The 13,966-nt window shown below is 39.2% G+C and overlaps 1 protein-coding gene across 1 annotated transcript in view; it reads right to left on the bottom strand.

The window, feature by feature from the left end:
• Positions 1 to 5,847, bottom strand: part of LOC109932554 (O-phosphoseryl-tRNA(Sec) selenium transferase) — a 40,818-nt gene extending 34,971 nt beyond the window's left edge. The window contains exons 1-3 of the mRNA XM_048592179.1: positions 5,643 to 5,847; positions 3,886 to 4,039; positions 189 to 291 (exon numbers count right to left, since the gene is read on the bottom strand). Coding sequence (XP_048448136.1) covers positions 189 to 291; positions 3,886 to 4,039; positions 5,643 to 5,847 — 462 coding nt within the window. The remainder of the gene's footprint in view (positions 1 to 188; positions 292 to 3,885; positions 4,040 to 5,642) is intronic.
• Positions 5,848 to 13,966: the final 8,119 nt, after the last annotated feature.

Below are 13,966 nucleotides of genomic sequence, written 5' to 3'. Positions count from 1 at the left end.
CTGTGTTCATCCAGCTCCACACCTTGTTATCTCACACTATAATTGTGGTGGTTTTTACAATGGCATCAATAAACAGCAGAAAACAGTCCAAAATATTTTAAATATATAGGCCAAGTTAATAACATCGTACTTCCAATAAACATTTTCTCATTTCTTAATAGTTTTCCAACAATGCAATTTCTTCATACCTGTTGAATAAGGTGCATACACTTGGACAACTGAACTCCATAAGCATTATTGACTATGTGAGGGATATCATATTTTGCACAAATCTGAGCCAGTTCTTCTAGTCTGCAAAAAAAATACAAGCACAGCACTGGATTGAAGCCAGCAAAAATCAACACAATACCAGTTCCACAAGAATACTCAACATAAACAAGTCAATCAAGTCTCTTTCCCTATTTAACTCTATCAGCGTAACTCTCACATACTTCTCCAGCTTCCTTTAAACTATCCTTTTTGCCTTACCAACTTCTTGTGTTTGCGAGTTCTACATTCTCATCAGATTCTGGATAAATAAGTTTCTTCTGATTTCCCTAGTTATTTCTCGGTGAATGTCCTACATTGTTGAGTTCTTGCTTTGAACACCTGGATTACCATGAAGTAGTCACATGGTGCAAATGTTAATGGCTTCCTTGAGTGGTATCCTGGTAAATAGATAACAATTTTGAAAGACACACAGACACGCGATCACTCTCAATTTTTATTGTCTACCCAAGAGTGAAGGAATCTTCACACTATACATGGAAGATACGTTTAAAACTGCAACAGTTCACTCAACATTTGGCTACTGCGTGTGTGCAAAGCCAGTCGTAGATAAATTAGGGTATAAAAGGACACCGCTTCAGTGTGTTTTGGGAAGCCCCTACATGTGTGGATACAGTGAAGCTTAAGGATGAATCATATCCTATATGTCAACAGGAAGGATAATACCCTTATGCAGGTCCAACAAGCACTTCTTCAACTTAACCAAGAGAGCATCCATGCGGTTATGTGTGGTGCAGGTTTCGCAGATATAAAACAGAGTATATCACAAATTTTGTTGATGTAGTCATATTTGTCAAGTGGAGATGTCTGCTGTTGACTGCAAACTGTTCAGCACCTTTCATGACTCCTCAGATTCTGATGTAGTCCATGACCAAATTATGCAGGAAGGCCTGGACAACATCCAGGACTAGGCTAACAAACGGCACGTAGCATTGTGCCATAGAAGTACCAGGCAATGTTCATCTCCAACAAGACAGAATCCAACCATCACCCCTTCATATTAAATGGCATTAGTATCACTGAACAACATCGTGGGAGTTACAACTGACCAGAACAGAGGTGAATCGCCATATAAATACAGTGGCTACAAAAGCAGATCAAAGGCTGGGAACCCTGCACAGCTTAACTTAGCTCCTGATTCCCCAAAGCTTGTTCACCATCTAAAAGGCACAAGTCAGGAGTGTGATGGAATACTCCCTACTTGCCTGGATGAGTGCAGACCCACAACACTCAGGAAGCTTGATGCCATCCAGAGTGAAGCAGCCCGCTTGCTCGGCACTGTGCGCCATCTACAAAATGCAGCACAGATACTTACCAAGGCTCCTTAGACAGCACCTCATTAACTAAGCCTCAAAGACTGTGCGGTGGTCACTCTTAGCAATACTGATATACACAGATGCATTTGCAGCAGGCAGATTGAGAGGTTGGAGTGAAGTATATTTTTTCCTCTTGCTGGTTCCTTCACCGCCTGTTACAGACCCACACTAGCAGCTATATCCCTTAAGATTCAACCAGCTCAGTCGAAAACCCTGCTGCAGATCCTGTCTTGGTGGTCAACGTTGAAGTTCTGCAACTAGTATACATTCTGTGCCCTTACCACCATCAGTGGTTAATCCCAGTGGTATTCAACATTGAGGAGAAATGATTTAATAGCCAAGATGCTATATGTTAAACAGATGGAGGTTTCCTTGCCCACATTTGACTTGGTGTTGCACAAATTTATGGGTTCACAGTCAGTGTTGAGGGCTCGTATTGCAACTCACTCCTGACTGTATACCACAGTGCTGCCACCTCTGCTAGGTCTGTACTGTTGGTGGGACAGGACATAAGCATAGATGGTGATGGTGGTATCTGGGACATTGTCTGTAAGGTGTGATTCCAAGAGTTGTGACTATGTCAGGCTGTTGCTTGATGAGTCTGTGAAACAACTCTCCCAGTTTTGGTACCAGCCTCTGATGGTGGTAAGGAGGACTTTGCAAAGTTGCCATGGCTGAGCCTGCCATTTTCGTTTCTGGTGTCCAGGTCAATGCTAGACAGTCTGTACGTTTCACTCCTTTTTTTAGACTTTTTAGCAGTTTGATGCAACTGAGCGGCTTGCTAGGACATTTCAGAGGACAGGTAAGAGTCAACCATATTGCTGTTGGTCTGGAGATCACATGTAGACTAGACCAGGTAAAGACAGCAGTTTTCCTTCCCCAAAACAATTAATGAATCAGACTGGCTCTGGATAGTGCAATTTATATCATACAACAATGATTTCACACATTATTAGGCAAATAATTCCAGATATTTTAAAATGCAAATGCCACTATCTTCTGTGGTAGGATTTGAACCCAGGTCCCAAGAACAATATCTATGCCTATGAATTACCAGTCCAGTGACACCACCACTAGGCCATTTCCACTCTTTCAGCATGTTGGGTTGAAAAGCTTCCCATTCAGATGAAACTCATCACAACTTCTTGTGGACATTGTTGATAAATGAGCTTGATGATCAGCCTGAGCTTTTTTTTTTTCTTCATTCACAGGATGTGGGCATCGCTGGCCAGGCAGCATTTATTGTCCATCCCTAATTGCCCAGAGGGCAGTTAAGAGTCAACCACATTGCTGTGGGTCTGGAGTCACATGTAGGCTAGACCAGGTAAGGATGGCAGTTTCCTTCCCTAAAGGACATTAGTGAACCAGATGGGTTTTTCCAACAATCAACAATGGATTCATGGTCATCATTAGATTCTTAAATCCAGATATTTATTGAATTCAAATACCACCAACTGCTGTGGTGGGATTCAAACCCATGTCCCCAGAACATTATTTGGATCTCTGGATTAACAGTCCAGCGATAATACCACTAGGCCATCGCCTCCCCTGCAGATCCTGTCTTGGTGGTGAATGTTGAAGTTCTGCAACTGGTGTACATTCTGTGCCCTTACCACCATCAGTGGTTAATCCCAGTGGTATTCAACATTGAGGAGAAATGATTTATTAGCCAAGATGCTATATGTTAAACAGATGGAGGTTGATAGTGAACAGAGTTGGTGTACTCCCATAACCTTGTTCGCCATCCGTTTGATTCCAAAAAGGCTCAGTCTCCATTCTATCACAAAGGACACTTGCTGCCATACTATTGTGAAGGAGATGCAGGATAGTAAAAAATGTTGGTGGATATCCAAGTCTCTGGAGGACTTTCCAATCAGCTTGGTAATTTATGGAATTGAAAGCCTTAGACAGACTCATAAAGGCCATATTCACTACCTTCAACTGCAAGACCTATATGTGAAGGCAGAATCAGTATCTACTACTTTTCCCATGTATAAAATAGCCTACTACTGTGCATGGTCTTGAAGCAAGTTTGCAGACTGATCCCTAGTAGGGGCTGAAACACATGGAACCTCGCCAATGTGAGGAGAAATGAGAAAATAAAGACAGATAAAGCAATGTAAATCAATATGTTTTATGAGTCTGTGTATGCAGCTTGCATACACTGGTTTTTAAAAAAATACAAACACCACCAAGTCATAAACAAGTCAGCTTGTTCCATCTAGCAGCATGGGGTGAATTGATTTTGTTTTTAAAGCATGGTGTAACTAACAAATCAGAAACCAGCGGAGAAGACACTTACCTGTCAGGAGCCCTTGGGGCAAAACAGGAGGTGGTGGAATGAACACAAAGGATATTTTTTGCTCCAAGCTGTTGGATCTTGCTCTCAACAGTCTGCAGATCTGTGCGCAATTCATCGCCCTCAAGCAGATTCTCAATCACCACAGGTTCAAAACCTGATCCAAAAATAAATGCAAGTGCGGAAATGAATCAGTTCAAATATTAAGGAACATTTTACATCCCAAGTTGACGCAAGATCTCACGAAAATTCAGTAGCTCAGTTAACGACATATTGTAAATGAGCAAACGTCTATGAGCTAATTTAAAAAGAAACAAAAATCATTTTATCACAATATCACAAAATAAAAGACATTCAAATTGCATTATAAGCTGAAATAGCAGCCTAGGGGAAGTGATCAATCATACCTCCACATTTTAATGCTGTGTCACAGAATAGGTTTACTATTTTACGAGGGATTGCGGAATGGGGCACAGACATCAGCCCAGCTAATTTGAAACTGTCTCTTAGTTTTCTAGATAAGAATGGAAGCATCAAGAATTACTGTCTGACATTTGTGCTCAATTCTCTAATCTACCATTCAGATTCCAGGCTCCATTCTGTAATTTATCCAATAAAGGTAATAGCTGGATGCTCCCCCAATCTCTTAGTATCACACCCAGTGATGCATCCATCTATAAGTAGTTATACAAACCAGAAAGTCTGAGTTTGATTTCTGATCTGTGCAGACTTAGGTACTGTCCACCCCAGAGAGCTATGGAGAGTCAGTCACTGAGTATATTAAGACATAAATCAGTAGATTTCTAGATATTAAAGATGCCAAGGGATGAAGGACTAGTGCAGGAAAATGTTGTTGAGGTACATCGAGCATGGTCTAGTTAAATGACACCTAGTGCCATGGCTCAAGGGGCTCTTTGGCCTACTGCTGCTCCTATTGCTTTATTTTTCACGAATAAGGAAAGGAACAATAATACACACAAAACAGCCAAATAAGACATAAAATTTAAGCAAAGGTTACAATCTATAATGGTTGAAATGAATGTTAAATACCAAAGTCTGCCAAGTGCCAAATTGAAGGTGAGCTGCTTTCCCCACCACTCAGCCTCGGCTTCAGCTTCGAGAACAGAGATTTAATCAGTGATTAGGGTCCAAAGAACATGGCCTTGACATTCCCTAATATTTAGTTGGAGGAAATTTCTGTCTAGTCAGTACTGAAGGTCGGCAAACATTGTGATAAATGGGGGAGAGTGCTGGGGTCAGAAAATGTGAAGGCGAGGTCCAGTTGGATGTTAGCAGTGTACATATGGAATATGATGCTGTGTTTTCGTATGAATTTACCACATTGAAGTTTGGCATTCCTGAATTCATTTGCAGTGCAAGGAAGGAGACTCGGGGTGCCTGTATCAATGTGGTGAATATAACAAAGGATGGAGATGCAGAGACTCCGCTGACTACTTTGATGCATTGCTACTGAAAGATTAGCACCATCAAGATGACATCCTCCGAACGTTCTCCAAGAAACAGGAATGCTTTCCCAGGTGAGGAGAGAAAAAGAAGAAATATCAGAGAGGATATTAAATATGAGGTTTGCCACAATGGGAAGGTATGCAATCCCAACAAAGGTACTGACCTAAAGCAGAATAGTATGAGAATATAAATAATAATAGAGCTAGAGAACAGATAGTCAAAACAGGAAAACAGTGACAGTAGGAAAGTGTATATTCTGTTACTATTTAATACCATAAATTATAATCCTGTACCGGCAGTGATCATGGACTTGAAGCATGATTTTTGATCAATTCTTGGCCATATGATAAACTTTGCTTTGGGCCTCCTGTGGCGCAGTGCAAGGAAGCAGAGAGTCAGGCTCATTCCTGTTGCCATTGGAACAACAAAACAGCTAGAAACAGTTCGAACACCTAGTAATGGAAGAGGAATACTGTCAGCATCTTCTAGAGCATACATTATCAAACAGTATCCACATATTGAAGGCCATGAAGAATGGGATTTTTTAATCTAATGCATTTGCACTGTTATTTCCTCTCAAAATGTTACATTTATCCCTATACAGAAGGGTATATAAAAGACTACACAATTAAGAAAAGGAAGACCAGAAACTGCAAAATCACCAGAGGTAAATAGCGAGAATCTGTAAAATCAAGTTATAGATTATAATTCCAATCAATTAATATTTAAGTCAATATATGATAACTGAAAAAAGAAAAGGGCTGGGTAAAGCAAACAGGTACCAATTCAGTTTGCTATCAAAAATTTCTATTTGTATCTAACAGCAAATCAATAACGGAATCACTAGACTTCTGGATTAACCAATTTGGTATTTTTATTTGCTTATCTACCACTTGCACTTCCACTACTCCCCAGCCTGCAGTTCTTAAGTTCCTGAAGGGATAAAGACATGGAAGTAGAGTTATATGGTGGGAATGGCGAGGGGAGGGGGAGGGAATGGTGGTAGTTAACAAGAGGAGCCTGCCGAGACCATCTGCAGCTTGTGAATCAGAAGTGATAACAGAACGAAGGGAGAAAGTGAGGTGTGAAAACAAGAATCAGATGTGAAAACAAGAATCAGATGTGAAAACAACATCATCTTCAATGGTTGTGACCCTGATACAGCCACAGCCTCAGTCTCCTCATGGCCTAAGGATGTGCAGCGTGCCTGTCCTTGCTGCTCAGTTTTTGCTACCTCTCGTATTATTATAATCGTAAACATGGACTATTGATATTCAACTTTTCATTGACTGATTTTTAATATCAGAGACCCTTCATGGACTAAGGAGGTTTTTAAAAAGGACAAAAACTGCTGTAAAATGGCTGTTGTGATGACTTGACCAGAGTTAAGGCAAGCTTTGTGAAACCTAGTGTAGGGTGATGTACAAAACCTGGGTGCACTGAAATTACCACTTCATCCAAAGACAAAAACTAGACAACTAAGTCAACATCAAGAAATTCATATCCTGTTTAGCTTGGAGAAACAATGAGCAAAGTCAAGAACATACAAATGAACCAAATCAACAATCGCTTGGAGCAGCAAAGAAGAAAAATAAATATGAACTGAAAAGCCAGCTCCCTATCTCAGTCGTCTGTGCTGGTGAAAATGCAACTTTGTCAACAGCCATTCAGCTTGCACTCAAATTGCTGTAGAATATGAGTCAACAAATAATCAACTGGCCTCAGGTTTAAAATCTAACACCTCAATCACAGAATCCCTACAGTGCAGAAAGAGGTCATTTGCATCGAGTCTACAATGACTCTCTAAAGAGCATCCCACCCACACCTACATTCCCCAAACCCTCAAACTATTCTCGTAACCCCGTATTAACCACAGCGAATCCAGCGAGCCTGCACATCCCTGGTCATCATGGGGCAATTTAGCATGGCCAATCTGGGTCCCCGGCACTTAGAGGCAGTAGTGCTAACTACTATGCCACCATGTCGCCTTTATCAAAGACCCAAAGACCTTTTCTTTATAAACTATGTAGCCTAATTGTCCTGTTAATACCAAACATTTCCTTCCTTTTAAACTTATTACTTGTGTTTGTGCGTATTTTTGATGTCACATCTGTATTTTTTGGGAGGGTTTGTAGGCAATAAAATGCCTCTTTCTTACACTCATGAAAGCCTTGTAATGTGAAGCCTTCATTTAATTAATTATATTATAATTGAAATGTGATAGCCACATGCTAATAAAACAAATTGTTGTGATTGACCACAAGGGAGTTAAAAAGAAAAGAGCTGGTTCACTCTCTTCGCCTAGTTATAACACTCATTATACTTCCTTCTTTCTTGCAGGACAGAATGATGTGTGGCAGTAAGTGTAGGGCAAGTTGTTTGGACCATGAGACACCCACTAAAATAATAAAGACAGCTAACGGGACATTATGCTTTATTATGTAAAGTACTGAACATAGAAGTAATGCTTCAGTTATACAGGGCATTGGTGAGGCCACATCTTAGAAACTGTGTGCAATTTTAGTCTCCTTAATTAAGGAAGAGTGTAAATGCTCTGGAGGTTGTTCTGAGGAGGTTTACTAGACTAATATCTAGAATGAGCAAGTAGTCTTATGAGGAATGATTCAAAAGATGATCTTGTTTTACGAGGTTAAGAAAAGTGAGAGGTGATCTGATTGAAGAATATAATGTGAAAATGGGTCATAATCCTGAATTAAATACAGATATATTGAACTTCTAAATACATGTGATTTTAAAAGAAGACATATAAGCAAATGACAAGTGAGGATGTAAACTGTCACTTACTGCTATTAATGGTCCCTTTACCTTTTGTTCAGGAGCACCTTTACCAGCTTCAAACAATCACTTAACTGCCAATGTCACATTCCCAAATCATCCAATTTAACAGCCACAACATATCACAGCCTATTTGTCACAGACAAAGTCTGATTCATACGTCTTTAATTTCACTTTTACGTTTGAGATCACCCCTCATTTCCAATCTGTGTGTAAGTGTCCTGCATTTTATTATCTTTTTCTTGAGCTAATAAACTCATTCATAACTAAAAAAGGCCTGGTCAAATTGGCTCTTCTTAATATATTAATATTATTGGGCTGGGAAAAAGAGCCCATGAGGGAAGAAATTTTTTTTTAAAACATTAACCTTGTTTTGACCAACCTAAGGTAGGATTGAATAATGAAGGAACTGCGGGCTCTCTCCAGGGACCAGCCGTAATCATAAGATCCTGAATGGCCTTAACAATGTAGATGTGGAAATTACCTTTTCTTTCATGTGTGCACACAGAACTAATGAACACCGTTTTAAAATGAGCGGTCAACATTTTAGGACAGAGGTAAAGAGATTTCTTTTCTCTCCAAGGACTGTGCAACTTTGGAGCTCTCTAGCCCAGAAGGTGGTGGAGGTGGGATTACTGAATAATTTTAAGGCAGAGGTAGATAGTTTTGTGCTAGGTAGTGGAATCAAAGGCTATCAGGGACAGATAAGAACATGGAATCAGCCATGATCTTATTGAATGGCAGAGCAGAGTTCAGGGCCTGAATGACCCATTTCTGCTCCTCATTTATATGTTTATAAGCTGCGAGAGAGGGACCTGGAGCACGCTCTTTCCTCTGCTGAAAAATCAATCCTTTTAAGGGATGCTGGCCAGCTTTCTATAGTACAGGCAACCTTTAAATGGTGCTCATCACATAAATATGGGACGCTGCTGAGGCATGTAACCATTTAGCCTCATGATTTTTCTTTTAGTGCAGCCATTTTAACATTTGAAATTTGGCTGAAGTGAAATATTTTGGGAAGGAAAATGTGATGGAATAATAAAGGATCTGGAGCAACAGAGAGGCTTAGGAGTTCAAACAAACAAATCTTCAAAATTGAACAAGTAAATTAGTAAAGATCTGAAGAAAAGTATATACGATTCTCAGTGAATAGTAGCAGAGAGTACAAGAACAAAGAGATAACGCAAAATTCACACTGTATGCACTTTAATTTAGGAAGAATACCAAAGCCAAAGACAAGGATGAAAGCTTGTGTAGTGAGGGTCCTGCAGAATTTGAGACTCTTCATCAAAACAGAGATTGAGGTCTTCAGAATTTTGAAGTATAGGGAAGTAAGGAAATATTATTACAACTGGTCAGTGAGTCATGAGAGGATATAAAGTTGTGATCATAATCAAGACAAAAAAACTAAAGATTTTCAAGTTCTTACATTTGTTTTAACACAGGCAGAATTGTTAAGACAATAAAAATGAATACCCTGTCAGACCTTGGGTGGAAGTGGAATATATAATGGCCTTCAAATGTGAGATGGATTAATATCTGAAAATGAAGAAATGAAAATGTTATGGGGAAAGGACAGGGGAAGTAGGATTGTAAGAGCAGCTCTTTCAAAGTGTCAGTATTGGCATAGTGGGTCAAGTGGCCTTGTTTGAGAATATAAAAGTCAACTCAAGAGAGTTTTAAACAAAGTACCATCTCATTTTTGTCATTGTGCACAGGGCCTTGAAATATTTGGTGCAACCATGCAAGTGCAATAACTTAAAGGAGCAAACTTGCTCATAGCTTGGGTAGGAACTTGCAGTTTCCTGCACTGCTGTGTGTCCCTGCAGCTTTAGAGCAAACACTAATTCCAAACTTAGAATCAGAGAATGACACAGCACAAAAGGAGGGCACCAGGCCTCACATGCTTGTGCAGAATAAAGTATCTTTGAGAATTAAGGAATAACCTTGAATGACTTTGCTTTAGATGATTAATTAGTTGTGGTGGATTCCATAAAGCAAATTTTTTGAGGCATATGGCAAGCATGGAAGTAACAGGTCAAATTATTATTTCTTTTCCAAGTTTTTAATTTTCTTGCACTCTTTCAGATGCTAAGATAAATCACTGAGATAGAAGCTAAATTAGGAACATCATCACTCTATTAGTCGTTGAGTGTTGTGTTCTTGCAATAATTTAATAAGATTTCAGGTCTTCCAAATTCCATCTTATTCAGTGAGATTCACTAATTACTGTGAAAAAAATCATAATCTGTTTCTGTACATACACTTTTCTTTCATATACATATAAAAAAACTATTAACTATTAAACACACAGAAAACTATCAGTAGAAAAGCTGTTAGCTTCAATAGATTACATTTTGTCTCAGATTTTCATAGCTGTAAAAGAAACTCTCACTGCATGTCTCAAACTCGATTGATGGCTGCTACTTGATTCCATATCCATCTCTCCCCATCCAGTTACACACTACAAATGTGGCTGGAACAAGTACTATTTACAGGTTACACTTCAACAAGTCAACAAGTATCTTTAACAGTACCTCCCTATCCACAACTGCTACACTGAAAAGACCGGTAACTTAATGGGAACACCATCCATTTTCCAGGTCACCAACAGCGTGATTGACGGTTCACCTTCAGTACCTAAGTATCCTGGAATCCTTGATCCAACACCACTGTGACAGGGACCTCACAAGGACTGCAGCTGTTTAAACTGAAAGTCCAAGACCAACTCATCAGGGCATGTTCAGCAATGAATAGAGAGAGACAATTAACAGAAAGGGGTAACAAATTGAGGGCAGCATTGCTCAAATTCCTGGAGCAAATAAAATAAAAGAATGGCGGAACACTGAAATATTTTACTTTTTTCTAACCAAACTAAATTGTGATTTATGAATGTGTGAAGCATGTTGACATGTGAACTGGTTTTCTTACAATGATGACTGGATCATTTTCACACAACAATACTAATTTGCAAAACATCCTCAATGCATACTTTCTCTTCCGAGACTAGGTTTGAAATTGTTTCAGGTAACATTACGGAACCAGTCTCAAAGGAAATTACCAGTCAGTGATCATTAAACTTTCCTACTTCATTACATGAAAATTGATGGAGACTGAATTTGAACAGAACAATCATGCTGATTTATTATTCCTTCCATTTTTCGAGTCATTTTACTGCTTGCTATATAAGTTCTTGTACAACCACAATGAGTACAATTAACAGATGTAGTATAAGTACAGGCCCCTGCCAAGATCATAGGAGAAGTGGATTTGATTAACACCACGCATACAAATGTCTTCTACAAATAACCAAGACAGAGCTCAGAAATTTACTGAAAATATGGAAAACAGCAGCAGGAGGCAAATCCATATCCCAGCAGGAGGCAAATCCATATCCTAATACATCTGAGCAAAACACGTCAATGTGGGCCAGCAACCACAGGGATAATCAGTGAGCAAGACTTGGTGAGAGTTTGGATATTAGCAGCAGAAATTATGGATCAGCTCAAGTTTATGGGAAGTGAAAGATGGAGTCTCCCCACAAGGGCTTTGAAATAGCAAAGTCTGGAAGTAACAAAAGGTGGAGGCCAATGTTTACAAATATAGGCTATGCAAAATTTCCCATATTGTGCGTTCACAATATCCAATATGCACAGATATCAGTAGAACACATGCATAAAAAGCTTTGAATGTCACAAGTATTCAATCTTTCTATTACTTTCACCCTCAAATTGTAAAGCAGAACAATTCAGAGTTAATCTGCACTTGGAGAGGCTGGGATTAATCAACAATAGTCAGCATGGTTTTGTCAAGGGGAGGTCATGTCTGACCAACTTGATTGAATTTTTTGAAGAGGTGACCAGGTATGTAGTTGAGGGCAATGCATTTGAAGTATTCTACTTGGACTTCAGCAAGGTTTTTTGGAGACTGATAATGAAGGAAAGAGTCCATGGGATCCAAGGAAATTTGGCAAATTGAATTCAGAATTGGCAGAGTGGCAGGAAGCAGAGGGTGAATGGTAGTCTTGTAACTGGAAACCTGGGGTTCTGCAGGGATCAGCATCGGGCACCCTCACTGTTTGTGATGTATATATAAACAATTTAGATCCAAATGCACGAGGGTCGATCAGTAGTTTGTGGATGACATAAAAATTGGTGAGGTGATAAATAGTTTGGAGGATATAGATGGGCTGATCAGTGACAAATGGAATTCAATCTGGATAGGTGTGAGGTGATGCACTTTGACAGGACAAACAAGGCAAGGGAATACATGATGAATGGTAGGACCCTGGGAAGCAATAAGGATCTAAAGGTCCTTGATGAGCATGTACACTGGTCCCTTAAAGTAGCAGGATGGGTAGAAAAAGTGGTTAAGCAGGCATTTGGAATAGTTGTCTTTATCAGCTGGGGAATAGAGTTTAAGAGCAGAGAGGTGAAACTGGAATTATATTAAAAAAGTTGCTAAGTTTACAATAGAGTATTATGTGCAGTTCTGGCATCTACATCATTAGGGGAATATGATCGCACTGGAGAAGGTGTAAAGGAGATTTACCAGGATGTTGCCTGGACAGGAGAATTTTAATTACGAGGAGAGATTGGACAGACTGGGGTTATTCTCCTTGGACTAAAGGAGGCTGATGAGGAATATTATTGAGCTGTAAAAAATTATGAGGGACACAGATAGGGTAATCATGAATGAACTTCCCCTTTGGTGGAAGGATCAATGGCCAAAGGGCATAGATTTAAGGGAAGGGACAGGCGATTTACAAGGGACATGAGGAAAAAATAATTCATCCTGTGGATGATGGGAATCTGGAATTCACTGCTGTAAGGATGGTAGATGCAAAAACTCTCATAACATTTAAGGGGTATTTAGATGTGCATTTACAATGCCAAGGCATAAAAGGCTATATGGGCCAAGTGGTGGAAAATGGGATTAGAATAGGTGAGCGGTTGTTTTTGACTGGCGCAGACTCAATGCTCCAAAGTGTCTTTTGCTGTATTGTGGACCTCTATGAATCTATGAATCATCCAAAATATTCTATTTTTTTTAACATAAATTTTATTTGTTAGCAGTGTAATCTGTACTGTGTTTACAATAATATTATTGCACAATTGGACAATTAATCTGAGTTCAGACTACCCACTAATACATGCAAGACCCATTTCCTTTCATACCGTGGGGGCTGGAGTCAGGGAAACAAGTTGTTTCTATAAATACCTTAAACTGAATCATTGAAACAGATTACTATCTGTGAAAGGTTCAAGCTTCTGCAAAAATCAGCAAGTCTTACCATCAAAAGGTGACTTGACAAGTCTAAACATTGAAAAATCACAGGTACACAAAGTTTAAGAACACCACAATATTTTAAATCTGTTAGTAGGATAATTAGCAACTGTGCATCATTTTATTTATTTACGCATTGCAGTAGCATATCTACAACTGCAAGGAGAGGGAGAACAAAGAGATGATTTGTCCTTGCTACCCTCATTAGTGTTAATTCTCCCAATTTTCATATTTTAAATTCCAAAATTGTCTCTCCTCTCTGCTATAATTCGTGGCACATTTACAGCATATTAAAATAACTGCATGATTTTAATAATTAAAACATAAACAGGTACAGTAGGAAATGCAAAATACTTGGAATTCAAAGTTCTAATTCTGAAACTGCAAGGGAGGCTCAATAATTTGGCGAGTAATCTGGGAGGAGTGGGTTTACAGAAACCCTTATAAATTTGAGCCATCCTTTAGCCGCTAAATGGAAAATTCAAATTTAGACCTTCAGTGTCTTTGATAATCTTTGATTATTTCAGTAGGGCCT

Source organism: Rhincodon typus, unplaced genomic scaffold, assembly GCF_021869965.1.
Source record: "Rhincodon typus isolate 14 unplaced genomic scaffold, sRhiTyp1.1 hic_rhity00000753, whole genome shotgun sequence".
NCBI classification, from domain to species: Eukaryota; Metazoa; Chordata; class Chondrichthyes; order Orectolobiformes; family Rhincodontidae; genus Rhincodon; species Rhincodon typus.
This window is presented reverse-complemented; position numbering and strand designations above follow the sequence as displayed.